This window comes from Lutzomyia longipalpis, chromosome 2 (genome assembly GCF_024334085.1).
Source record: "Lutzomyia longipalpis isolate SR_M1_2022 chromosome 2, ASM2433408v1".
NCBI lineage: Eukaryota > Metazoa > Arthropoda > Insecta > Diptera > Psychodidae > Lutzomyia > Lutzomyia longipalpis.
Window position 1 is genome coordinate 13,559,063 of NC_074708.1, and position 23,761 is coordinate 13,582,823.

Below are 23,761 nucleotides of genomic sequence, written 5' to 3' on the forward strand. Positions count from 1 at the left end.
TCTTGACCCCCATAGTGTATGTATTCTATGAGAGCTCATAGATTTTTTTCTTGAGCTCACAGCATCGCAGAAAAAGTATGAAAAAAAATGTTTCTTTTGCAGATGGTGCCGCGATTGCCAAAGCATTTGCTGGCGGAAGTCAAAACATCCTGGCACAGATGGATGATATGAGCTCAAGTAGTTTCAGCTCCACAAGCCGTGCCAGCTTGGACGCCGCATCGTCCTCACCCACCGCCAGCTATACCGGCGAGAACCTCTTGCATTTCCACGGAGACTCCAGTGGGTCCCTCTGAACCCAGAGCTCTCCTCCCCTCCCTCCTTCCGACTCTATGACATTGCGGAAGAAACCTCCAACACGATGATATTTTTTTTAATCTACCACCACTATCTACACTCGTGCCTTGGCATAAGATAGTCTAGGATGTACTGCTCTCGCGTATTGAAAATAATGAGAGTGAAGAGTATATCCTAAACTATCTTATGCCAAGGCACGACTGTATAATTTTTTTAGAGGAATTTTGGAATTTATTTTTTAATTGAAATTGCTTTTCTTTATTTTTTTTTTTATAAAAATACATGGACACACATATCCAATGATTGTGCGCAAGTTGCAGTAGAAAGATTATAATTATTACATAGAATTTGATTTTAAAAATAAAAAATAAAAACCAAAAAGCAACAAAAAAGCTAAAGACTTTTCTCTGAAAAAAAAAAATCTTAACTTTGAAGAAATAATACAGAAAGAAGAATATTCAAGGATATATTTAACAAAATAAAAATAAAATACACATAATGGAATACAATGGTTCTATTTTTCTAGAGAAAAAAAAACATAAAAAGAGTACATTGTGATTTTTTTACCTAATAAATAGAAGGAAAATTTTTTGTAGGAGCATAGTTGAAATAAAATAGAAGAAAAATAAACAGTTGGAAGAGAAATAGCTGATAATGGAAATAATCTGATAATGAACGTTAAAAAAGGAAATAAAAGGCTAAATTGTGTAATAGAGAGAGAGAGATAAAAAAGGGCGGAAAGAGAAAGAAACTGACACGAAACTGAGAAAAGATAGTAACAAGTGCGAGATAAATACAGGGTGTCCCATGTTTTACTGTCAATTTAATATTATTTAATGTTCTTAATGTTTCTTTTATTTTTTTTAACTCAATTTATAGTCTTTTATCAGGGGTGCAGATTTTAACTAAATTCGATCTTATTTTTATTTTATTTATTTTTTTAATTTTTTAAACTTTCTTCAGGGTTTATAACAACGCAATATTATTTTCAAAATCAAATTACAATATTTGCTTAAATTATTGTTTTACACAATTAAATATTTTTTAAACAAATATGCAAATAAATATTTAAACAAATATAGTCCTGAAGAAGATTTAATATGATTGAAATGTCAGTAAAAACAAAATAAATCCGATTTATTTGACATTTTCATTTAAGAAATTTATTCGCTTCTATAAAAGTTAAATTTTCATTCAATAAAACAATCGGAATACGCTTAAAATTAAACAAACCGCTTTAAAATCAATTAGAAAAAGTCTATAAATATTGTACTAAAAATGTGAACAATGACGTCACTATACTGGTTTTGGCTTCTTTCACAGCATATAACATTAGTGCATTGAATTAGCATAAAAATTCTGTGTCAATAACTTTTGACAAGTTATTTTTAAGCTTCTTTCGTTAAGGAAGAAAAAACGTAACAGTGACGTCATTGTTTGCATTTTTTGACTAATATTTGTTGATTTTTCCAGTTGATCTCAGTTGATCTTTCGCGATTTCTTAATTTTTTTTTATTCTTTATAAGACGTGTTTCTCATGTTTCGATTATTTCTGCTAATGAAGATTTAATCTCATATAGAAACGAATGAACTCCTTCGTAGATTATTTTCATTAAACCACCCTGTTAAGAATAAAAACAAAATTCATCCTAAAATTAAGCATAATCATACGGGACACCCTCCAACACATCGACTCTTCCAATACTCATTCCAAAACATATTTATTCTTATCAATAAATTATTATTGTTTCTGGTTTTCTCATTTTGGGGTTTGAACTTCTACTTTGTCCCTAAATATATTTGAACATTTTTGTATTTGATAAAAACAATTTACATTATTAATATAAAAGTAATGATAATGCATAATTTTAACTTCTTCGCATGTCATTTGTCCTCACTCTGTGATTCTCAAAAACTGTTTTTCTTCTCATTTTCCAGCCATCACAACATTGTTAGAGCAATTATACCCAAACCTAGTAGAAGGGAATTGCAATGTTTTCTTTAAAAAAAAAACATTTTCTTGTCAGAACGTCCGTGAATTTAGTGAAGAAGTTAAATACATTTGAGACATTATGTAATAGAGAAACCATTATGTAATAAATTGAATAAAAATCATTTAAAATGGAATACTCGGTGTCGCTTTTAATTCACGCAAGGTCAATTTTGTGTTAAATGTTTTTTTTATTTCTTTGATTTGTGCATTAAATCTTAAAGAGATTAAATTGCATGCTTGGAATTTTCTTTCTTTCTTTTTGGGGGGAGAAATTAATAATATTTTGCAGCAACATTCCTCCCGAAATTCCTTTTCTCAAATCTCTTTGCACTTTCACCAATTTTGGCACATTTCTTCTCATTTCTTCTTTGCTTTTTGTACTGTGGAAGACGAAATTACTCACAAAGTCTATTATTGTCCCTTAAAAATATAACATTATTACATTTTCTTTTACTTTACTTTATACCCTTTGCTAAAATGGATTAAAGAATTTTATTTAGAACGACTTCTATGGCAGCAACTATCGTACAGATATTTTGCAAAATGATTTTTTATTTAGCCTCTTCCCATGAGGATAAAAAAAAGTTATTTAGTGCTCTTTTAATTGAAGAATTTTGCATAGGAAAAGCTTCACAGAAAGCTCTACAAATATTGAATTTTGATAAGATATTTCACGGGCATGAAAAATCGCATTACACCAGAACGCAATAAGACCACAATAAATCTGTTCCATTGAAAACGTACAATTCTGTATGCTTTTTTGCAAAAATATTGTTCCCGCAAACACAGGAAAGAATTTGTCTTTAAAAACGTGCTTTTTGCATTACAAACACGTGAGATTTTAGCATCATTTTGTTGGTATTTTTTCTTAATCATGAAAGATTATTTTTTTATAATAATTCTTTGAAAGCTTTCTGAGTTCTTTTGGATAAAGAAGATTTATTGCTGAGAGAGATAAAGTTTTACTAGTTTATTTTTTGCAAGTCAGGGTTGTTTTGAAGTAAATTGAGGTAGAAAAAAATGTGAAGAAAATATAAAAACTTTTTTTTCATGAAGAATAATGTCCAACTAAATAATTCAAATAGCATTGAGCAAAGTTTAATCAATCAAACTGAACTTTATTCTGCTATAAAAATACTGGGAAAAATATCATTTTTAGAGAGAGAATTTCCCTAAAGGATTTTTTTGAAATGTATTATCATTCTCTTTCTTCGTGAAAAAGCTTAAAAAAAATTATATTTAACTTGGCATTTGAATAGAAAAAAAAAGAATTCATTAAACTCATTAAACTGATTTGTTATTTAATTGAAAATTTAAAAATTTTTAAGGAATCATTGAATGGATCCCGAGATATTTACGATTTTTAACATAAAATTATTTTTTTTAGAAACATATTTTATGTTTAAAAAAATCGATTTCTACCGATCAATCAAGCTTTTAGTTTTCTTATAATTATTTTAATAAAAAATTAAACACCTAGTAAAAAAATCGCTTAAAAACTTTTCAAATATTGTCAATCTGGATCAATTAGAATATTTGAAATGTGTTCTAAATAAGACAAAATAAAACATAAAGATGCTAAAAGCTTAAAGCTCAAAGCTCAAAGCTTAAATCTTATTAATTAATTAATTTTTTTAAAGAATTATTCAAAGCTTGCAAGTAAAAGCTTTTACCTTTACATTTTATCTTAGTTGGAAAAATCAAGACTGAAAAAAATATTCAATAAATTGACTTTTTGCATTGATTTTTCACTCTAAAATCATCCAGATTTTATCTTTTGTAAAATGATGCTCCATTATTTGTTCTATTCTCTGCCTTTATCGTCAACACTCCTAAAACTCTATACTATATGTTTATTCAACTGGAACCTAAAACCATTTTGGGATTTTGTTTTGTCTTCCCGCAATTGCTGGAACGCTGGATTCTTTTATGCTTTATGTTTAGATTGAATTTCCGATGTTTATTTAATTTTCTTCCCTTCGAGTCTCTTTTAAAAGCCCCTTTGAGGTCTCAGTTTGATCCAAAAATTGATGAGCAAATAATTTTAAAGTATTTTCTCATCAATATTTGGATCAGAAATAATAAAATATATTTCAAATAATAAAAAAAAAAGTTTAATAAAATTATAGATGATTTTTATTCTATACAATTAAAGTGAAATAGAGGGAAAAATGTACGTACATAAAAGTAAAAGCTCTGTATCTTCAGCATTAAACCTTACATTAAAGTTCAGGAAAAATCAATAAAATAAATTCAAGAGCACTTTTGACTAGAATATCTACTTTAGATGATTTTTTTACTTGAAATTTGGACCCGAAAACTCTTAATCTAATTTATTTAAATAGAAAATACACGTACGATAGTTTACTGATAGAAGTCATTGACTTATTGTCTCCTTTGGACACCGCGTCTTGTTGCATTCTACTGTGCCTTCTTGGCGGCGTCTTGTGTCGGTTTGGAGGGATAAATGGCAAAGAGGGAGAGCTGGAAGGCGCTGAGGACGAAGAAGAAGAGGTTCTGGAACACGACGATTGTATTGTTGATGATTAGCCCGTGCAGGAGCCACAGGAAGGAGACAACTGTGCCGGAGAAGATTATGGGGAAGGGTAATCCTTCGACACTCTTATTGCGGACAATTGTGCCCAAGTCGAAGAGTGGTGCTGAAATCATGTACACCATGAGGGCAGTGAGAATGAGCCCAAATCTCGTCTCGACTTTGTCTTCATCCTCCCACTGGACGTAGGCAACGACAGCAGCTGAGAAGGCACCACCAATGCCCATTTGACCCCAAATGCGATTCTTCAGGTGGGGCGGTGTGTACAAGTAGAAAAAGCACACGTAGACAATGTTCAAGGCCAAACCGAATAGATTCACCGGAATCATCGTCTCATCTCGCAGGATAACGCCATACTGGAGACCAAGGACAGAGCTGTTGGTAAGCAGAGAAGTTTTTTTTGTTGTAATGTGGGGTGAGTTATGCAATTTACCGGCTATTGTGGGTCAGTGAATGATGATGAACTTACAAGACCATGCCACCGATGAAGGGCAAAAAGGGGAACTTCTCAGCACTTCCCGCCTTCCGGATATCATTGCAGACAAAAGCACCACTAAAGAACTGCGCAACCGTACAAATTCCAGCGGCCGCACTCACAATACCCTTGTAGGGTTGCAGAAATTCGGATATAGCATCCATTATCACAATGTTAGCACTCCTTAAAAATTACACACAATCTTGGCACTTTGGAGACACAACCAACAAACTTCTGGACACACACAGTCACTTCTTACTTCCACAATGGGAGAACATTGAGCAGTAAACACCCTGCCGATATCGCTTCAACTGACACACTGAGAGAGGCCAAAAAGCGAATGGATGGGGAACGATTAATTTGACCCTGACGAGCTCCCACTTGCCTCCACGTGATCCAATGACGAGGCATTCCCCGCTTTCGCAGTACTCCAACTAAACCGGCAGAAAATTCTGCCTGCATTTTGGGCATTTCATCAAATTTTCTTTTATTTCTCAATATTCAATGTCTCATCTTTTTGCCCCTCCAGCAACTAAGCTAAAAAAAAATCGTGTGTCCCTCGCCAATTGGCCAGCATAAATTCCCTCACACAGTATCTAATCCACGTCAATCGTGGGAATTATTATCAACCTGAAAGTCGGCATGATTCTGCATGTCTGCTTGCGATTTCATAAGTTACTCCACTCTCGGAGCAAAGTGGAGCAAATTTGTTCTTTGCACGCAGGTTGGGGGATGCGTCACAGGTGGATGACTGTGGTGGGGAGGACAGCATGAGCGAAGATTGCACCCAAAATGAAAACACAAAAACATCTGATTTTGACATGTGCCCCAATGCTACACAGTGTGTGGCTGTTTCCAGCTCCAACAACATGTGACGCCTCATGATGCTCCACAGAAGTTGTGGAGGCACCACACGCGACGGTTAGTGGGACAAAATATTTATTAAATGCCTCAGAATTTCATGAAAAGTGTGATATGAGATTAGAAAGGGAGAAGATGAATTAAAAATCTTATTAATTGCTAAGAAAATGAAGCTACAGAAAGGATGATCATGTAGAGGATCAATATCCGTTATACCAGTTATATCTTACTTTTAAAAACAGTTAGGGGAGGGCGGGGCTAATAAAGTCACTTAAGGGTTTGGAAAAAGCTTAAAATATCATTTTTCCTAGCTTGATAGAACAAAATGATCTGAGAAAGAGTTGTAGGGCAAGAAATATTCTAAAGAATTGAGCTATACATTTCGCTTTATCTATTTGGGAAATATGATATTTTGAGCTTTTTCTAAACCCTTAAGTGACTTTTTTAACCCCGCTCTCCCCTAATATTATTTTTTAAATTATCTTCCGGACTGTATGGAAGTTTAGATGACGTTTAAACCGAAAAACTTTAAAAAATAAAAGAATAAATTAACAAAATTTGTTAAAAAAAAAATATGCATAGCGAGATTCGAACCTTATAACTTTTGGTTAAAGAATTAGGGATTAGTCACCACACAAAGTAACATAAAAAATAAAGGTGTAATGATAAAAATATCTAAATTTTGTTAATTGAAAGTCTCTTGCAATACATATTTATATTTTTTCAAATTCTTTAAGTAAGTTTCAAGAAGAATTAATAATAAAGAAAAGTTCTAAACTATCTTGGAGAGCTTTAAAGAGTTTCCTTGTCCTGCCCATGAAAACCTTAAGAAATATAAGCACGAGAAGAACCTCTTGATTTCACAGAGCCTGGCTCATGGTACAATACAAAATCTTTAAAAAAAATAAAGAAACATATTAAACGAATCCTAATCTAACTGGTTAAAGCACTTTTCCTATAACAAAAAAGGAGTTCAATAATTTTATTCGATCAAACAAAGGCCTTGATCACAATTGAGGATAGAATCAGGGCACATGTAGTTATAAAAAAAATTAAATCGCCAGAGAATACACAAAAAATATGCCTCAAAATTTAAACAATGACGTCATTATTGCATTTTCTATCGCTTTAAATTCACGAAACTTTTATCAGTGAATTTTGACAAAGAATTTTTGAAAATATAGTCATTTAAACTACAATTAGGATATAAAAATCAACGAAGCATAAGCGCGAAAGCTTAATACATTTAAAACGGCAAAAAAGCGCAATAATGACGTCATTTTTCGTATTTTTGGGTAAATCTTTGCTGTAGCTCTTTTCTGTTGATTACAAAGAAAAAGATTGAAAAGTCCCTAACGATTTCTATTTCTTTTCTTTATTCCTTTACAAAATTACGTGTATCCAGCCAGATTGTTTCCTCTAAAAAAGTCAAGATTCATATGGGCATGAATAAACTCCTTTTGAGTTTAAATCTAATTGGAAATTTTTCAACACCTTTTCTTCAAAAAAAAAAAAAAAAAAAAACTTTTCGTTACCTAATTAGCGATTTATCAGCCCCTGGGTGTGTTGTATTTTCCACCCTTTTGCTTTTTGACCCATATTATTCGCATAGCCACCAAATCACCATTTATAGCTTCTGACTCACACCGCGGAGGGTGAGCAACTTCCAAAGCGACTTCCTTCAGCACACCGTGTGGCGGGAGAAGAGTGTCATGGTCACTATGGTGGACGCTGGAGATTGTGAGTGATGATTGTGACCAAGTTGGAGGATCAGTGTGTGTTTATTTATTAAAGACTCTCCAGTGTCTGCTGCAAATTTTTCTTCTCAAGTAAGTAGAGAGAATTTACACAAATTAATTCCCCGAAACACTCAATGATGCAATTTTTGTGAATCAGTATTTAATTTAAAAAAAAATTGTTTCTTTGTATGAAGAAATGGTAAGTCTAATGTATATGTGTTTACTATCTTGGAGGAAATCGCAATGAATGTTTGTTGTTGTGGCTCATTCCCTTTACAAAAAAAAACTCAATCACAGTGCGAGCGACAATATCTCACGATATTATTTTCTTGGCGCTCTTTGGCTATAAAAATCGTAATAATGGGTGTGTGAGAATGTATTTAATGTTCTTTTCTTGTTGCCTTCTAATACACATCCACGAGAGACGCGCAGAGTGTGTGGATTTTTGTGAAAAACGGCGGAAAGCGAAGGAGTGTTCTTGGTCGTCTCAAAACGCGCGCTTTCAATTCGATCCGTCCAGTTGATTGCCAATCGTGCCACAGTGAAAGTGTTCCTCACCGTCTTCCTCACGCAATTTAATAAATTAAATTCATTATCTTGTTGTGCTTCTGTGAGTGATCCTTTACGAGGAAAATCCCTCCTTCAGCATCAATTGAGGTGATTATATTGTGATTGAATTTGAAGAAAATTTTTCCATTGAAAATTGCTCTGAATTTTTCCCTCCAAAAATTACAAAGAAGAGTTAAAAATAGATTTATGCTTTATTTAATGATCATACAATTCAATGGAAAAGAACTGAGAACACTAAATTATTGTTTTAAATTATTTTTTTACTTCAAAAACAAATATTAGATTTACATAATCTTTTGTGAGTAAATTAAATTCCACGAACGTCTTATCAAAGGAATGTCACGCATTCTTCGTGAATTCTTTATTGTCTGACATCATCTACCTCCTCAGCGATAAGAGTTGCAATTAAGAGTACTTCCTCTCTTATAATAAATTCATTATCCATTTAGAAACAATATTAATCCCCCAATATGATTCACATCTATATAAACGAATTGCAGCACCCAAAAGATCTCCAAACGCTCATACTCGATCCCCATTGATGATACGATTTTCTAAATTTAGCAGACGCGCGTTTTTTTTATTCTCAATCGCGCTTTCGAGGAGGAAATTGGGACAACGCTTCGTCTGCCCGAGAGATTTCCCAGAAGAAATGCGTGTTGGTATAGCCTGTGAAAAACCAACATATACACGATGGAAGCGGCAACGCCCACGAATTTCCCAAGAGTACATAATATAACTTTTTCCTAAAAACGCGTGTCAATCGGATGCATTCCGTGTGTGGAGAACAAACAAGAAAATTCCACACACAAAACACACATAAAATTTTTGCCAAAACAACCTCATCGTGATGATGCCAGCTATGGGGAAGGCAGACAAGTCCCATCAGGCCGTGAAAGAAAAATTCCTCACAACTAGGCAGCTAAAATGCGGCTTTGAGTAAATGTTTAAAAGGGGTCATGATCAAATAGTGACGTCTTAGCATCTCCATCGGCCCAAGGAGGAATGACAGATTTATTTGAATGCGAAACATTGCATAAATTTGTAATTAATATTCCATCTGCTCACCGCCCAACCACGTAATTCCAGATCCGCATTCACTTTGGGTGTGGATCGGAAAAGAACAAATTACAAATGAAATGAGAAGAAGTTTCTCTCGAGACCAGACGTCGGGACTCAACTACGTCGCGACTACCCCCACATGCACTTACTATACGTACTCCCCCCCCCCAAAAAAGCACAACAACAACAACAACAACATGTTGCTCACCCACCCACTGGTTGAGTTTTTTGAAGCGCCTGCGCATTTAGTTTTAAACCATTGTTGGACTAAATTGAATAGTTTGTCGTTTTATTTTGAAAGTTTTGTGGAAAACAGAGTCAGACTGGCGGCTATATGATGCGAAAAACTTTACTTTATGTAACTGCTGCGAGTTTTAATCGGTGCGAGGGCGATGCAATTAAAATATTATTTTATGTATATAGCATAAGATTTGTTTATTCATCATTACAATTTCAGTTCAAATAAACTCACATGAATAATATGGAAATTCTGGAGAACAAAAAAAATTACTTGAATCATCTAATTTTATATTAAATACTACTAAAAAATATTTGTTGGTAATAAAAATGAATAAATATTTATAAAAAAAAAATAACTTTCAGAAACTTTGATAAGAAACAATGACTATAACACCTCAAATAAAAATTTAATACTCAATAATTTATTTAAAACTTTTTTTTAAAGAAAATCTTAATTTTTTTAAGAATTGCACATTGCACAAGCTACATACATATAACTCTAACAGTAGCCTTTTTATAAATTTCTAAATATTATTTAAATCATTTCTCAGTTCCATATTTTTATTGTTTTTTTTAATTTCATAAGCTTTTATTTAAAAAAAAACATTTTGTAAAATTTTCCTATAAAATCATACTCTTTTATTTTTCTTATTTTCCATAACTTTTAGAAAATTTTTACACGTTATAAACATTTTTTTTTTGTTACAACGGCTCTTTATTAATTTCAAGATATAACCCTAACCAATAACCGACTAGATTGCAGCCTAACTAAAGATCTTTCATTTTTAAATTAGAATAATAGAAGTAGAAAATAGAAAAAAAATCTAAAAAAAATATGAGAACTACACTTGAAGTCCTTAAAACTCCCTACCTTTTGATATGACTAAGTTTTTTGTTGTTTCAACTACCTAGTTATTATCAAATTAATAACTAGATAGCTTAATAACTCATTTCTATTCGTTTAAAGAAAAAAATCAAAGATAAAGATTTCCTTTAAGAATTTCAGGTTTTTGAGAAAAATAGTTCTTAGAATCCTCGAAATCTAGATTGCCGTGGTCATTCATGGATCAATGGACCCAAATACCTATAGATAAAGGAGTGGGGTTAAAGAGCAGAAATCTAGAAATTTTTTAATTTGTTTTTGCAAAAGCTTTGATAATTCCATCCAAAACTATTCTACATAAAAATATTCTTTTTGAAGTTTTGACTAGTTTTAGCCGAGTATTGTTTTCTTAAAATATAAACTATTTTTGGATTAACCGTCCATCAATCATAATTGCTTCTTTTGTTGCTTCTTTTAAATGAATTTTTATGACGATTTTCTTTGTAGCCCTTGTACTTCTTGTGCCATCTCTAAAAATAAACCTCAACCATGTCGCACTCTGTAACAATAACAAGGACAACGACAACAACCAGTGGATCGGCCATCCTCATCAACACAGGATACTTGAAAACCTTCCCTGGCTTGCTAAAACTCGCTCAGTTGGTAAGGACAAATCTTTTTTTCGCTTTAATTCACTTTATAAATCTCAATTTTTTTTTCTTTTTCGTGGTTTTCGTTGTGATGGTTGTCGTTGCAACCGAACAATTCATTTTGCAAATTAATTCAAATTAAAGAAAAAATTTCACGAAAATTGAGGGAAAATATCGCAGAGATCAGTTAATAGTTTCCTGTGCATGTAGGAAACGACTCTGTGGCAATTTAGTAAATCTGACGCGGTTGATTGTATCGTTGGGAGTAGTATTCAACGCACTGAATGTCAGGAGGAGCATTGAGGCTTCCCCGATTAATGTCATACCCCAAGAAACGCACCCCATTGATGTGATTTGTGATCTGAACCCCCTCAATGTTTATGATCATATTGAATCTACCGGCTCTTGCGACCAAGTGACTGAGATCAACAGTTCCACTTGTTGCAACGAGGGATTCATCACCCAGCACCAAATGATCTTCAATGTCAAGATTCTGATCGCGAATGCAGTACTGCGTAACAATGAAATTGACAATCGTGTAAATCAATTCGGCAAAATAGCTCCCACCCCCTATGCCCTTGCCCTTCTTCCCCCTATCGTACCGCGTGCCATTGCGAAATCTTGTGGGAGCTCTAATGAAGTAATCAATGAGCTTCCGCCACACCCTGTACAATCTCTCATTATGCTGCCCATTGTGCCCCTGAAACTCATGCCAATTTATGTTTGTTGCCAACACATCAAAGGCAAGTTTGATCAACCAATCTGGGATCGATTGGTAGAAGGATTTGTAGTTTAGGCTCACAACGTTGTTGCAATCGTGGAAGCGACGGAACAACTCCTGACACGCTCCCCTGTTTGAACTGAATCTGAATGCCATCGGTGTGCTCGTCTCGTAGTATGCATCAATGAGTGGTAGAGCAAAACAGGCTTCCATGAAGGAGGCTGTACACGGATATCCCCACATTGCAGGTCGACGCTTGCGATTCCTGTAAATCCGATGCGGACGTGCAATGCCAAGGCAGTACGGCAAGTTAACATCCTGCCCATCCATAACCAACTGCCAGAATTGCTTAATTGACTTCAATGCATTCGGATCGCGAATAACGTCGGCTTTTGTCTGATACCCATAGTGCTTCCATGGCATACCCGGGGCTGATCCCCAATCATCGAGTTTCTGTTTCCAAAGATCATTAATATGGAGAGGCTTTACCTTTACTGGGAGACTGAAAGCTCTGAAGCAGTCCGACATCACGTCCGTCAGCAATTGATCGTGAAATCCGGCCATTATTCTCCTTGATTTTGTTGAATCTAGAAAGGAAAATCTAGCATAAGTTTTGAGTTTATTTTAACAGTTAACAGTTTTAAATTAGGACCACTGTTCCTTTTTAGATTTAGGGTTATACTTTAATCGAAAAAGTACTGAAATGAAACCTAACTGATTTTTACTTTTCTCTGAATCTCAACAGATTCTGGGAGCAGTTGTCGTAGGAATCCTTGCATACTACATCAAGCGATACAACTACTTTGGTACCATTTCCTCCGGGGAGATCTACTACTTCACCGTAGCAGTAGCCTTTCTCATAGGTACCTTTTGCCTCCTGCTATCATGTCTAATATCCCTAAGTACCGGAGGAATAATCTCCAAGACGATCTATGTAAGTATTTCTCAAACTTCCTTTTAAAAAAATCTAGTTCTCTTTCTAGATTCTTCTCTAACTGATCCTTGATCATTTCCCCTGTAGGAACTCATCTACCACACGATCGCCTTCCTTATGTACCTCATTGGAGCAATTGTTTTCCTCGTAGAGGTTGTCAATAAGACATCATCGTACAGCACCATTTATGATTGGCACCTTGCAGCAGCGATAATTGGCCTTATTGTAGCCTGCCTCTACCTATTCAGTGCCTTCCTGGCTCAGCGATCCTACCGAGGAATCTAAAGGATACTCAAAAGGAGATTAAAGTTTCTCATCTCCAGAAACGCTTCCAGATTTTTATTTTGCTATTTTCGTTTTATTTTTTGTATATTTTATGTCGACTTTTTTTTATCACTGTGTATTTAACAAAGTCTGTGTGAAACTCTTTCCAAAATGTGTAAGGCAATATTAGCGTTTGCACTGTGTCTATGTCAAAGAAAAATATACTAATTCTCATAGAAGACAAAACTATTTTGATCAAATCTGTCGATCATGAGGGATTTTCATCATCGGCGTATTTTATTGGTTTCTTTGGGGAGGAGCAATATAAAGGAAATTTTATAAATAAATGAACACATTTTCACACTTTTCACGCGATCATTTCCTTCGAAATGATCGCAATCGCGTCAGTTTAACTCCGTTCATCCATCTGGTCGAAAGCATTTTGCTATTCTAGTCTGCGGAAGTTCCCCTCTCTGGAAATTTATTTCACACAGAACCAAAATTGACAAAGATCACTGAAGATCACTCAACAGTTAACAACAGGTAATGATTTATTAATCTTTTTAATTAGATTTCTCATAGTTCTTCCCTTTTGGGAAGTCTAGAAGGAATTTCCTAATGAAATCCAGATGTTCAGTACATCTGAAAGAATGTTGTTGATCCAATACTTCTAAAAATAGATCATGTCTTGTTTCTTTGAAAATAGGGACAATTTGTACTCATCGATCTGCACGATCACAGTTTTTTCCACTCTACGATCACACCAATAAAAAAATCAAAAAATGTCTCAGAATGTTCCTGCTACGAGAACATCGTCAAATTCATGTTCTTCCATCGTTATAACAGCTCACTTTCTTGTGGTTGCTCAATTCGTAAGCACATCATCAACGATCACTCCTGAAGATCACTTTTAATTCTTTCTAATTTCTTTCAGATCTTGGGCCTCCTCCTTATAGGAACCTATTGGTACTCTGCAAACCAGTACAAACGCTATGGGGAGATTTCTCCTGCTAGTCTGGCCTTCATCGCCATCCCTGTGACTTTTGTTATTGGGAACTTTTGCATTCTGTTTGGAAGTTTGATCTCTTTCAATTCCGGAGGGATTCTCTTTCGTACAACTCACGTGAGTTTTTCTGCTTTAAAATGATTTGAAATGCAGTTCAAACATTTATTTTTACCTTTAGGATTTGATCTACAACACCGTCGCCTTGATTGCCTACTTATCAGCCACGATCGCGTTCTTTTCACAATTTATAACAACGATTTCTTCAACTGAACCCGTTTACAATGGCTACATGACTGCCTCAATTATTGGATTTTTCGTCTCAGGCTTTTATTTCATCAGTACATATTTTGTTTTTAAATTCCATAGAATTTGTTAAAAATGTTCAAAAGATAATTCAGGAATTATTTTTTTATTAACTAGTATTTGTTCTAACTGATACAAAAAATTGTTCTTCTAATCATAAAGTAAACTTGAAGATAGGAAATAGACTTGAAACGTCGAAAGAATTATTAAATCGATCGTACTAAATCGTCTCCCTGATTTTTTGTTTAACTAGCTTGTTTAACTTATTTCTTATAAATAAAATGGATTTTCCATTTGTAATTTATTTTTTTTAAATAATAAATAATTATTTGAGAAAAATACTTCTTTTGTATAGCTTGAATATATATACAAATTTATTTACAAGTTTAAATATTTACATTATGTTACAATTTCTTTCTTAACTAAGTATTTCCAAAAAAGATTGTTTACACTTCGTTTTCATATTTACAGTTTTTATAATTTACATATGTAGTATAGCTTGAAATAGATTAAAAACCTCACGATCATTTTAATGATCCCTCACTGTTTAAGATAAATAGTTAATTCACCTAGTCTACAATAGACGACGCAACTATCATTGCGATCAGCCTGCGCGATCATTTTAAAGATCGTTTTTATAACGTTCATCATATTGCATGATCATCCTACGCAAACGATCTCTTTAACGATCAATAAATCAAACAATCTGACTTAATTTTACATTCATCAATCGATATAAAAATTCTTCCTCATGATAGAATTCTTGCGATCCTCACTTCTTGATCATAAATAAAAAAAATAAATAAACAAAAATTTGCACGCATAAAATAAAAATACGCACGAGTTGAATGACTTTATTTCTACAGAACTGAATGGAATGTTTCGCTCCCTATTCTTGACATTGTCAACAACCCCCCGTGTAGATCGGTGATGGAGTGCGAAAAGATTGTCGTTCGGCGGTGTTTTAAAAATAGCCCACGGGATGCGTGAACCTCTCCGGAGGGAAGAATAGAAATTGGGGGATTTTTGTTTAGTATTTTTAGTGTGATCGTGTGGATGATTCAACAGTCCTCCGGTGAAATTTCAATCGTTGACATCGTCTGGAGGGATTCTTTGTGCTATTCTCCATATCTTTTCCAAGTGATCTTTTCATTAAATAATTTTTTTTTAAAAGTGATCGTGCAATGCCCCAAACTGTGATAACAATGCGCCCAGTTAATCGGGAAACCCCAATTAGGACTGGGATAAAAATATGCTACTGCCGGATGTTCCATTGTCTCCAGCCGGGCTTCTTTACCTCCAAGTATGGTTTGATGAAGCTCTTTGAGTGCCTCATGGGGATCTTCTGCCAGAGTCTCGTCTTCACATTTGGCCTCGACAATGCCAAGAAGGGCTTCGGATGGGATCCATACTTTGCATTCCTTTCCGCCACATCAGCCTGCCTCCCCACAACGGCTCTCCTCCTTCTCTGCTACACCTTCAGCGTCAACACGTTCCGCCTCGTGCGATCTTCAATCTTCGAGATTGTCTTCAACATCTTCTGCGCCTTCTGCTACATCAGTGCATCCGGAAGTGTGGCGTACCGGGAGCAATTCTATCAGAATTTCACAAAATTCTTCACCGGACCCGGTGACTATACCAGCCTAACCACGCTTTATGTGAGTATTTTACTGATCTTTTTTTTAATTATTTTTTTTTTGCCATTCCTCACGAATAATTGTACAATATTCTTTTTTTTTGCAGTTCATGGGAGGGCTAATGACCATCATTTATAGTTACGATGCATTTCTCGCATTTAGGAGCTACAACGGAAATTCATGATCATTTTATTTTTGCAATTCTCCATCGCGATCTCACCCATTCACAGAATGTTCTTTTCCACAAAAAAACCATCATCATAATATAAGATTTTTACAATGAAACAACAAACTATATCGCATTTTTCATTACTTTTCCTGCGTCAAAGAAAATTCCAGAGAGAAATAAAATTGCATTTTTAATCGCTGACTTATGCAATATGAAATTTTATTGAACTTGACCACGAAAAAAAAATGTTGTCTCCATTTGTTTGCCATTTTCACACCATTATCAAGGGGAAAAAGTAGCGCAATTACCGTGAAAAATAAAATCAAAGCCGTTGATATAAAATTAGCATTTGGTGACAGCCTTTTTTTTTTACACACAATATAATCTCTCTTGTTGATATTGCAAAAAGTAATAAAAATCTGCACGACTTTTGATGGTAAATTAGTTACAATTGCACGATATAAAAGTGCACACGATCACCTCTATTGTGCACAAGCATTGCGTTTTATTACGAGGAAAATGAAGAGAAAAGTCGCCTGGCTGTGGAACATTATGCTTTACTCGTATGTTCTGCAGGGAAGTTGAGAATGTCTCGCGATCACCTCAAGATCACTCTTGATCACGCTTGATTATTTTATTGTTTGTGAAAATAGATGAAAACCGTTACAAATAATACTGTATCACCTGCATTTCCTCATTGGAAAAGAATTCCATCGAGTTGCAATCAATGATCGCTTAAAGTTTTTCAGGTGCGATTATGATGCGCTTCAATTCAGCTTTATTTTCAAAAATTTTGTTAATTTAGTATTAGCCAGCGACGTTTTGATTCTATTTTATCCTTGTTAGGATCTGTAAAAATATACCGAAACATTGCTAAGAGTTTGAGAAATTGTTTTTTTTTATTATTTGATCGTTGATCTGATTTTTAAATATTCTTTATAGATGATCACAATAAGAGATATATTGTGATCTCACTGAGAGAGAGAAACTGAGAGCTCACTCATATTCTACGACAATTCGCATTACCACACGTGTAGTGATCACCAGAGAGATCGCATTGTGATCGTACTCAACCCTGCACAGCAGTCATTAGCAATTTTTGTCGCCAAAACAGTCCTTTGATCGTGTGTCGTTCCCGCTAAAATTTTCCTTTCTTATCAAATTGTTCGGCCCAATTGTATTCAGTCCCCAGCATCCGGATAAACTGGGCCAAACATCACATAACAACTCTGGATCATTTACCATGAAATCGGGAAGAGTGGTGGTGTGTGCTAAAGAAGAGAGTTACTTGTGGAAGGGAAAAACTATGTAAAAGCACCGACATTTGTCCCCCTCCTGGAAGTTGTGCTATTACGTGAAATACCCACCAAACACTGCCCCGGGTGGGCTGCTTTAAAAAAGCTCACACCGCATATTTGATTTAGCAATTGAACGATCAAGTCGCAAAACTTTCACAATTCTCTTCCCGCGTAAATCGACGCGAAGAGATTTAATTTTTTTTAAACTGGTGCGCACCCATAGAACAAATGTGATCTTTTTGGCAGAAAGACCAACTCTGAGAGCTTTGTTCTAATAATAAAATAAAATATTTTCTCTCTCTTCTACATTTTCCTTTAAAAAAAAATAAACGTTGTTTATCTGCCGCAAAGTGTATGTGCAAAACAACGCAAAAAAGTGAAAGAAATTCTTAAGTAAAAAAAAATATCTTTGAGATTCCTGAAAAGTTCTTTGTGAAAAAAAAAACATTTTCTCTGCATTCTTTTTGCATTTTCTTTTGAGTGAACGTTTTGTTAATATTTATGGAGAAGGAGAAGAATTCTTGTTTTTAAATAAACTATTAATTTATTTGAAGTGACTGTTACACTAAAACAAACAATAACAGTGCCAAAGGTCCCTGCGGAGAGATAATCCAGAGAAACAAAAAACAAAGATCTTTCAAGTGCATTTCCGTTGGGAATTTCCTGGAGAATTGCTGTGCAATTGCTCTAAATTGTTTCATCAGAAAAAATCAGAGGCAGGATCAACAGAATTATGGATATATCGGAAGGTAAAGAGATCATTCATATTTAAATAAATTAAATTAATAAAGTCACTGAGTGTGAAATGTTCCCAACAAGTAATCAATTTTAGTTTATTCTTTTATGTTTAGGGGAGACCGGGGTAAAAATAGTCATTTTGGAATTTTCAAATGCCAATTTCTCCCAAAATATAAATCGGAAAAATCGGAAAAAATTAGGGTGCAAAGCCTTACCAACCTATAATTTTTGACAGTAATTTGGAGGTTATCCGATCAGTACTTTAGGAGTTAAAAATGAAAATAGATTTTTGGCCCATTTCCCAAACTTTTGCGTATTGACAAAAACGCGTTTTCCGAAGTTTTCCTTCAGCAATTTTCCAATCTGATAATTTTTCTCACTAGCTGGGTTACTTCAGAAAACGTTGCCAAGGTGTATTTTTCACTAACTTTTAATGATTTTTCAGTACAATTATTTGAATCAAAACATACCCCTTGGGGTAGATATAGTCAACCCATGTAAATCATATGGGAGTTCGAAATTTTCGACATATTTTCTATCCATTTGTTGCAAAATGGCGTGATTGAGAAAATCGCAAAATTCTCTGTTTTAGTGCGTATAAAAGTGAAATTCCTTGTTGCGGATCAAAAGGTGAGAAGTTTAGCTATCAACTACTATCAATCTCTCAGGTGGAAAATCATTGGAAATGTCGGAAAATTCGACCGACTTTATTTAGCCTACTGGTGACTATATTTACCCGCCGCGTCTAAAAAAAGTCAGAAGCGGAAGGGTTCAGGAAAAGCTCAAAAACTCATATTTCCCGTGGAGACAGAGAAAAATGGTCTGAGACAAAGTTGTAGGCCAGGAAATTTCCTATAAGAATGACCTATCGAGGAAATTTTCTTGCCCATGGGGAATCCTGCAGATAAGGATTTATGCAAATTGACTATTTTTACCCCGGTCTCCCCTAATGATTTCCAGTTAAAGAAATTGATAGTTAGTTTATCCTTAGATTTTATTTTATTTTATTTTATTAGATTTTTAGCAGAGAATTAACCTCTGTTTTATAACGAAAAGAATTTCTTAAAGGTTTAGAACAATGAAAGTCTTCTGGGCATGAATTCTCTAAGAGTGAAAAACTCCCGTGATAAACTCCTGAAAGCTTCAGCGCTTTAAAAGAAACGTGAAAACCGGGAAAATCTTACGGGAATTTATCACGGATGCATTTTTTTTCTTAGAGGATCATGCTCACGTGAAGTTTTCCTCACTTTTTCCCTACAAAAAGCCTTCGGAAGTTTATCACGAGAGTTTTTCACTCTTATAGAGAATACAGCCCCTGGATCATTTCTGTTCATTTAGAAAGAGAACTTTTTTTCTAAAACACGTTACGGGTTTGATTTTGTCAAAAATATTTTGTTTTTTAACAGTATTGCTAAAAGATTTTGACAGTAGATGTTCTTAAGTTTAGTTCTATAGATGATAAAATAAAGGAAAACAAAAGATTTTCCACATCAGAAATCTTTTAGAGAAATCCTTAAATGATTCTAGAAAATTATTTTCCACATTTTAGACCGAATTTGAAGAAGTAAAAAACTGTTAAAATATTACATTTTTTTTTTTATCACAGAATACCTTCCAAAAGTCTTCAAATTGGTGATTTGTGAGAAAAGATTTTAGACAGAATCCACCCTTAGGCGTACAAAAATCTAACATTAACTAACTTAAATTATCTTTTTTTTTAATCTTTTACAATAAATGATTTAATTTATTTGAAAAGAAAATGATTTTTTATTACATTAAGTAATCACATTCATTTAATTCTTCATTAGCACAATGATTAAGTCAAGGGACCCAAATTTTGGTTCATTTTGTTCTGGTTTAGATAAAGATGTGAGATCAAGTCTCAATGAAACATTTTTTTTATTAAATCTTTTTTTTGTAGCGATTTTGCTAAACAAACTCGCTCTAAAAAAAACTAATTGAGCTAATCTGAATAATTCTCATTTGAATAAATTTAAAATCTAAACCTCATTTCACATCGGGTGACTCTTAATTCTTAAACCCGATTGCAATTATTGAATTGCGCACTGAAGGAAGTACCCAATTGAGTCTGGAGCCATGCATAAAAGGCGCGAGAAAATCAATCTCTTGTTCATCTCACATAAAATGAGAGCATTTCATTTGAGAAAAATTGCATTAAAAAAATTCGACGCGACAGAGAAATTATGGTGCAATTAGACGAATTAAGAGCTCTTTCAGCATTGCATGGAGTCATAGCATTGACATATTTCCATACTGATTTTTCCCTGGCTGCATTTTGTCCCCCCAAAGGTGCAACAACAAAATTCACGGAGAAAATATCCATTAAAGAGAGGCGAGCTTTTTCTCTTGAAAATCCCTGAGATTTTTCTATTGAAGACCACGCCGGTCTGTTGTCTGTCTATCTATGCAATTGTTGCAACAATTTCCACGCTCGGTTAGCAGCATATTTTCTTTTCTTTGCAACATTTCCCCTTTATTTTTAAATTATAACTTCTAGCCTTAAAGAGACGTGCCGTGAAGTTCTGTATGCAGAAAGAAAAGGTCAAATTGCTGGTGAAAATCGATTATTTCGAAAGGAAAAAAAATACATAGATAGGTACACTACCATAGAAATTTATGTTGGCAAATGCGAGAGAATCGCGTGACGGTATTTAATTTAATAATTTTAACATTTAAACACAAGCCCAATCGGATGAAGTAATTTATAGAGTTTTGTCATCAGGAAGTTAGAATTGCATGAAAAAGCAAAATGATAATCACTTTTTCTCATCAATCGCAGATAAAAAGAGTTCATTGTGAATGAAATTTAATGAACAAGTGTTTTCATTTAACTCCCGCTGATAAGAAACAGACTTTAATAGCTTTGCAAATTATTTTTTTTTAACATTTCTGTTTCTAATCTCTTCTATTTTGTTAAGAAAATTAAACATTTTTCGCATTTTTTCAAGAACTTAACTTCAAGAAAAAAATATAACTTATCGTAGGTTAATTGTTAACGTCGCGCACCTAGCAACAGATGTGCCAAAGGTTCAAATCCGGATTAAACAGGAAAAGAAAAAAAGAGAAAATTCCTTTTTTATTGTCTCAATAAAAGAATTATAAATTCTGACACAAAAAAACTTGTTCTATTAAATTCTTAACATAAAAGAATACCAAGAATACGCACCTTAACACACAGTTATATGAGTTTTTTTCAACCTCTGGCATTATATTGTTTTAATCATCATTTAGCAAATAAATCTAAGAAAAAGCTCTCATGATCAGAGAAATTTCTGGGAATCATCAAAAGCATTCTTCATTTTAATTGATGAATTTTTTTTGGCCCGATTTTATTTAACTTTTATCGTTTATACAATTTTCTTGGGAAGTGTTGCGTCGAATTTTTTTAAGCAACAAATTAACACGCTGTTGCCCAACGAATTTCTTGCAAACAAACCAACACCTTGTGTCCGTCTCTTTGCAGAAATCGCAAAAGTATCATCAGACGGTGAACCACACGAAGTCCTCACACTCATTGCTGTATCTGCGGGCTTTCTGGCTGCTATTGCCATCCTCATTGTCCTCCGGATCAACCTGAGTACCTCCCATCAGCGTGATACGCGAGAAAAGCGCCGCATCAGCCTATTTGGCGTCCGGAGATCACTTGAGATCACCCGAAAACCCGAAATATACACAATTGAGCAACACAATGGATGCCTGGAGACGAAGATTACAATTGATGAGAACGAGAAGTACCTGTACATTCCGGGAATCACCACGATAGCAATGTAGCCGTCAATAGGGCGGTCAAGAACCCCCGCAGCGGAACCGGAAAGACTGATTGAATCATCCAGAATATTTTTGTACAACTTTTTTTTCTTTGCAAAATAATTAGAAAACGTTTTGTTGACAAAAAGAATCATTTTATTGCGTAACAAAAGTTATGGTAAAAAAAATGAGGTGCTCATGTGCTCCCCAAATGCCCATTGGTGGTGGCTAGTGGAATCCCACACACTGGGATGTCTTTTAAGCTAGACCAATGTCTCCAATTAGCTTCGTCACTAGCTCCACGTACTGCTTCATGGCATCATCGGTGCCAAGTCCTGATAAAAGAGAAAATTAAAGAAATTCTCAGTAGAATGTTGGAGGGAGATCTGAGACTGAAAACTAACCCTTCTTGCCATTCCAGGCCTCCCATTTTGCCTTCCCCTTGAAGTCCAGCATTCCCGGCTTGCCTGGAATTTCACAAAGAACACATAAGTCAATGAAAAAGATTCTTATTGGAGTTTCCGGAAAGTTGTTTCAGATCTTACTGGTATTGCAATCACCCACTGATGCCTGTTTGAAGAGAGCATAGAGTTCCAGGAGATCTTCATTGCTTGGTGAAGCTTTCAGTTTCTTCACATCCTCAGCGGCTTTATCGAAATCCTGCAGACAAAAATCACGCAACAAACTCATGAGATTAAAAAGTATTCCGGGATGGAAAAATGATGTGAAAAACTCACTTCTTTGAGTCCCATTTTACGTCAAGAAATCTGTAATGAAACAGAATCACTTTCCGTCTCTATTCAAGTCCAATTGCACACTAAAAAACTACACACAGAATGATTGCAAATACAGCACCGTGCGAGGTTTGCAAAAACCCAAATTAAATAATAAAAAGCAAGCAATTAAGGCGAATGAATTGAAATGAGAAAAGAAGAGAGAAAAAAGGGTCGAAAGGTCAAGTGTTTGTCAAACACTTGTAATGTGCGGTAGGAAAAAAAGCCCACAGAAGTTGATGAAAAAAGCACCAAAAAGCAATGGATTTAGCACAAAATGATAAATGGTTATCTAACAAATGAATAATCTGGCTAAATGAGTCGTAAGAGTGCGAAAATATAGTGATAAAAGCGATAAAATAATTTGGTAATAGCGGTCAAAGTCGCATTTGCACATGGAGGGAGGAAACCAACCTGTTTCGATGTCTTTTCAACGGTTTTCTCCTTGTCTTCCTTCTTGTCGCTTTTCTCCAGCTAATTCACTGACTACTCTTCTGCACGTTGGAACACTTGGTAATGCTAAATTGCTGGAAAAATCACAGAAAAAACTGGGTAAATGCAAAATGGAATTTGCGGCAAAGAATCCGGATTGAAAATGTCAGGACAAGAGATGTTTCAGAGAAGCGTGTTGAGTAGGAAGAAGCAAAGAAGCAACTGTGAAACGAATGTTTCTTAGTGGCGCGAAAATTTCATTGGATTTTCGCGCTCTCGCGGTTTTTTTTTATTTTCATGAAAAAGTAGGATTTCCGGGATCTAGAAGTGATTCCTTGGAAGAAAATGAGGTAAAAGTAAAAGTTAATTCTAAAAACATTTAGTCGGAAAAGTTTTCCTTGAGACAAACGTCGCTGATCTTTCTGACTTTTCGTATTAGGCTTCTATTTTTCACATT

The 23,761-nt window shown here is 34.5% G+C and overlaps 6 protein-coding genes across 7 annotated transcripts; 4 read left to right on the forward strand and 2 right to left on the reverse strand.

Annotated features, from left to right (window-relative positions):
• Positions 1-746: 746 nt before the first annotated feature.
• LOC129790774 (sugar transporter SWEET1) lies at positions 747-6,148 on the reverse strand. Its single transcript, XM_055828484.1, has 2 exons — positions 5,311-6,148; positions 747-5,216 (listed from the first exon to the last, which is right to left on the reverse strand). Exons 1-2 carry the CDS (start codon positions 5,478-5,480, stop codon positions 4,709-4,711), a joined length of 678 nt encoding a protein of 225 aa, XP_055684459.1. The 5' UTR covers positions 5,481-6,148; the 3' UTR covers positions 747-4,708.
• Positions 6,149-11,160: 5,012 nt separating this feature from the next.
• LOC129790776 (CKLF-like MARVEL transmembrane domain-containing protein 8) lies at positions 11,161-13,426 on the forward strand. Its single transcript, XM_055828486.1, has 3 exons — positions 11,161-11,274; positions 12,728-12,916; positions 13,004-13,426. Exons 1-3 carry the CDS (start codon positions 11,161-11,163, stop codon positions 13,199-13,201), a joined length of 501 nt encoding a protein of 166 aa, XP_055684461.1. The 3' UTR covers positions 13,202-13,426.
• On the reverse strand, positions 11,274-23,507 carry LOC129790773 (acyl-CoA-binding protein homolog 1). Of its 2 annotated transcripts, XM_055828482.1 has the most exons (5): positions 23,287-23,489; positions 22,837-22,866; positions 22,645-22,759; positions 22,504-22,566; positions 22,233-22,434 (listed from the first exon to the last, which is right to left on the reverse strand). In XM_055828482.1, the coding sequence occupies exons 2-5, from the start codon at positions 22,849-22,851 to the stop codon at positions 22,358-22,360; spliced, it is 270 nt and encodes an 89-aa protein (XP_055684457.1). In that variant the 5' UTR covers positions 22,852-22,866; positions 23,287-23,489; the 3' UTR covers positions 22,233-22,357. The 2 variants fall into 2 exon arrangements, with proteins under 2 accessions (XP_055684456.1, XP_055684457.1); XM_055828481.1 differs by lacking the exons at positions 22,233-22,434; positions 22,504-22,566; positions 22,645-22,759; positions 22,837-22,866 and adding an exon at positions 11,274-12,569 and having other exon boundaries at positions 23,287-23,507.
• LOC129790777 (uncharacterized) lies at positions 13,744-14,842 on the forward strand. Its single transcript, XM_055828487.1, has 3 exons — positions 13,744-14,052; positions 14,115-14,303; positions 14,365-14,842. The coding sequence occupies exons 1-3, from the start codon at positions 13,963-13,965 to the stop codon at positions 14,560-14,562; spliced, it is 477 nt and encodes a 158-aa protein (XP_055684462.1). The 5' UTR covers positions 13,744-13,962; the 3' UTR covers positions 14,563-14,842.
• LOC129790775 (protein singles bar) lies at positions 15,352-17,177 on the forward strand. Its single transcript, XM_055828485.1, has 2 exons — positions 15,352-16,147; positions 16,233-17,177. Exons 1-2 carry the CDS (start codon positions 15,674-15,676, stop codon positions 16,308-16,310), a joined length of 552 nt encoding a protein of 183 aa, XP_055684460.1. The 5' UTR covers positions 15,352-15,673; the 3' UTR covers positions 16,311-17,177.
• Positions 17,320-22,247, forward strand: LOC129790778 (uncharacterized). The gene is made up of 2 exons (XM_055828488.1): positions 17,320-18,342; positions 21,816-22,247. The coding sequence occupies exons 1-2, from the start codon at positions 18,327-18,329 to the stop codon at positions 22,121-22,123; spliced, it is 324 nt and encodes a 107-aa protein (XP_055684463.1). The 5' UTR covers positions 17,320-18,326; the 3' UTR covers positions 22,124-22,247.
• Positions 23,508-23,761: the final 254 nt, after the last annotated feature.

What these genes read in the sequence shown, in the direction of transcription:
- LOC129790776 (XM_055828486.1), top strand. Translation starts at nt 11,161, where the DNA reads ATGTCGCACTCTGTAACAATAACAAGGACAACGACAACAACCAGTGGA. An exon ending in TGCTAAAACTCGCTCAGTTG is followed by an intron (nt 11,275 to 12,727) that starts GTAAGGACAAAT and finishes GAATCTCAACAG; the next exon opens with ATTCTGGGAGCAGTTGTCGT. An exon ending in TAATCTCCAAGACGATCTAT is followed by an intron (nt 12,917 to 13,003) that starts GTAAGTATTTCT and finishes TTTCCCCTGTAG; the next exon opens with GAACTCATCTACCACACGAT.
- LOC129790774 (XM_055828484.1), bottom strand. Translation starts at nt 5,480, where the DNA reads ATGGATGCTATATCCGAATTTCTGCAACCCTACAAGGGTATTGTGAGT. An exon ending in TTCATCGGTGGCATGGTCTT is followed by an intron (nt 5,217 to 5,310) that starts GTAAGTTCATCA and finishes GCTTACCAACAG; the next exon opens with CTCTGTCCTTGGTCTCCAGT.
- LOC129790775 (XM_055828485.1), top strand. Translation starts at nt 15,674, where the DNA reads ATGCCCCAAACTGTGATAACAATGCGCCCAGTTAATCGGGAAACCCCA. An exon ending in CCAGCCTAACCACGCTTTAT is followed by an intron (nt 16,148 to 16,232) that starts GTGAGTATTTTA and finishes TTTTTTTTGCAG; the next exon opens with TTCATGGGAGGGCTAATGAC.
- LOC129790777 (XM_055828487.1), top strand. Translation starts at nt 13,963, where the DNA reads ATGTCTCAGAATGTTCCTGCTACGAGAACATCGTCAAATTCATGTTCT. An exon ending in TTCTTGTGGTTGCTCAATTC is followed by an intron (nt 14,053 to 14,114) that starts GTAAGCACATCA and finishes AATTTCTTTCAG; the next exon opens with ATCTTGGGCCTCCTCCTTAT. An exon ending in TTCTCTTTCGTACAACTCAC is followed by an intron (nt 14,304 to 14,364) that starts GTGAGTTTTTCT and finishes TTTTACCTTTAG; the next exon opens with GATTTGATCTACAACACCGT.
- LOC129790773 (XM_055828481.1), bottom strand. Translation starts at nt 12,546, where the DNA reads ATGGCCGGATTTCACGATCAATTGCTGACGGACGTGATGTCGGACTGC.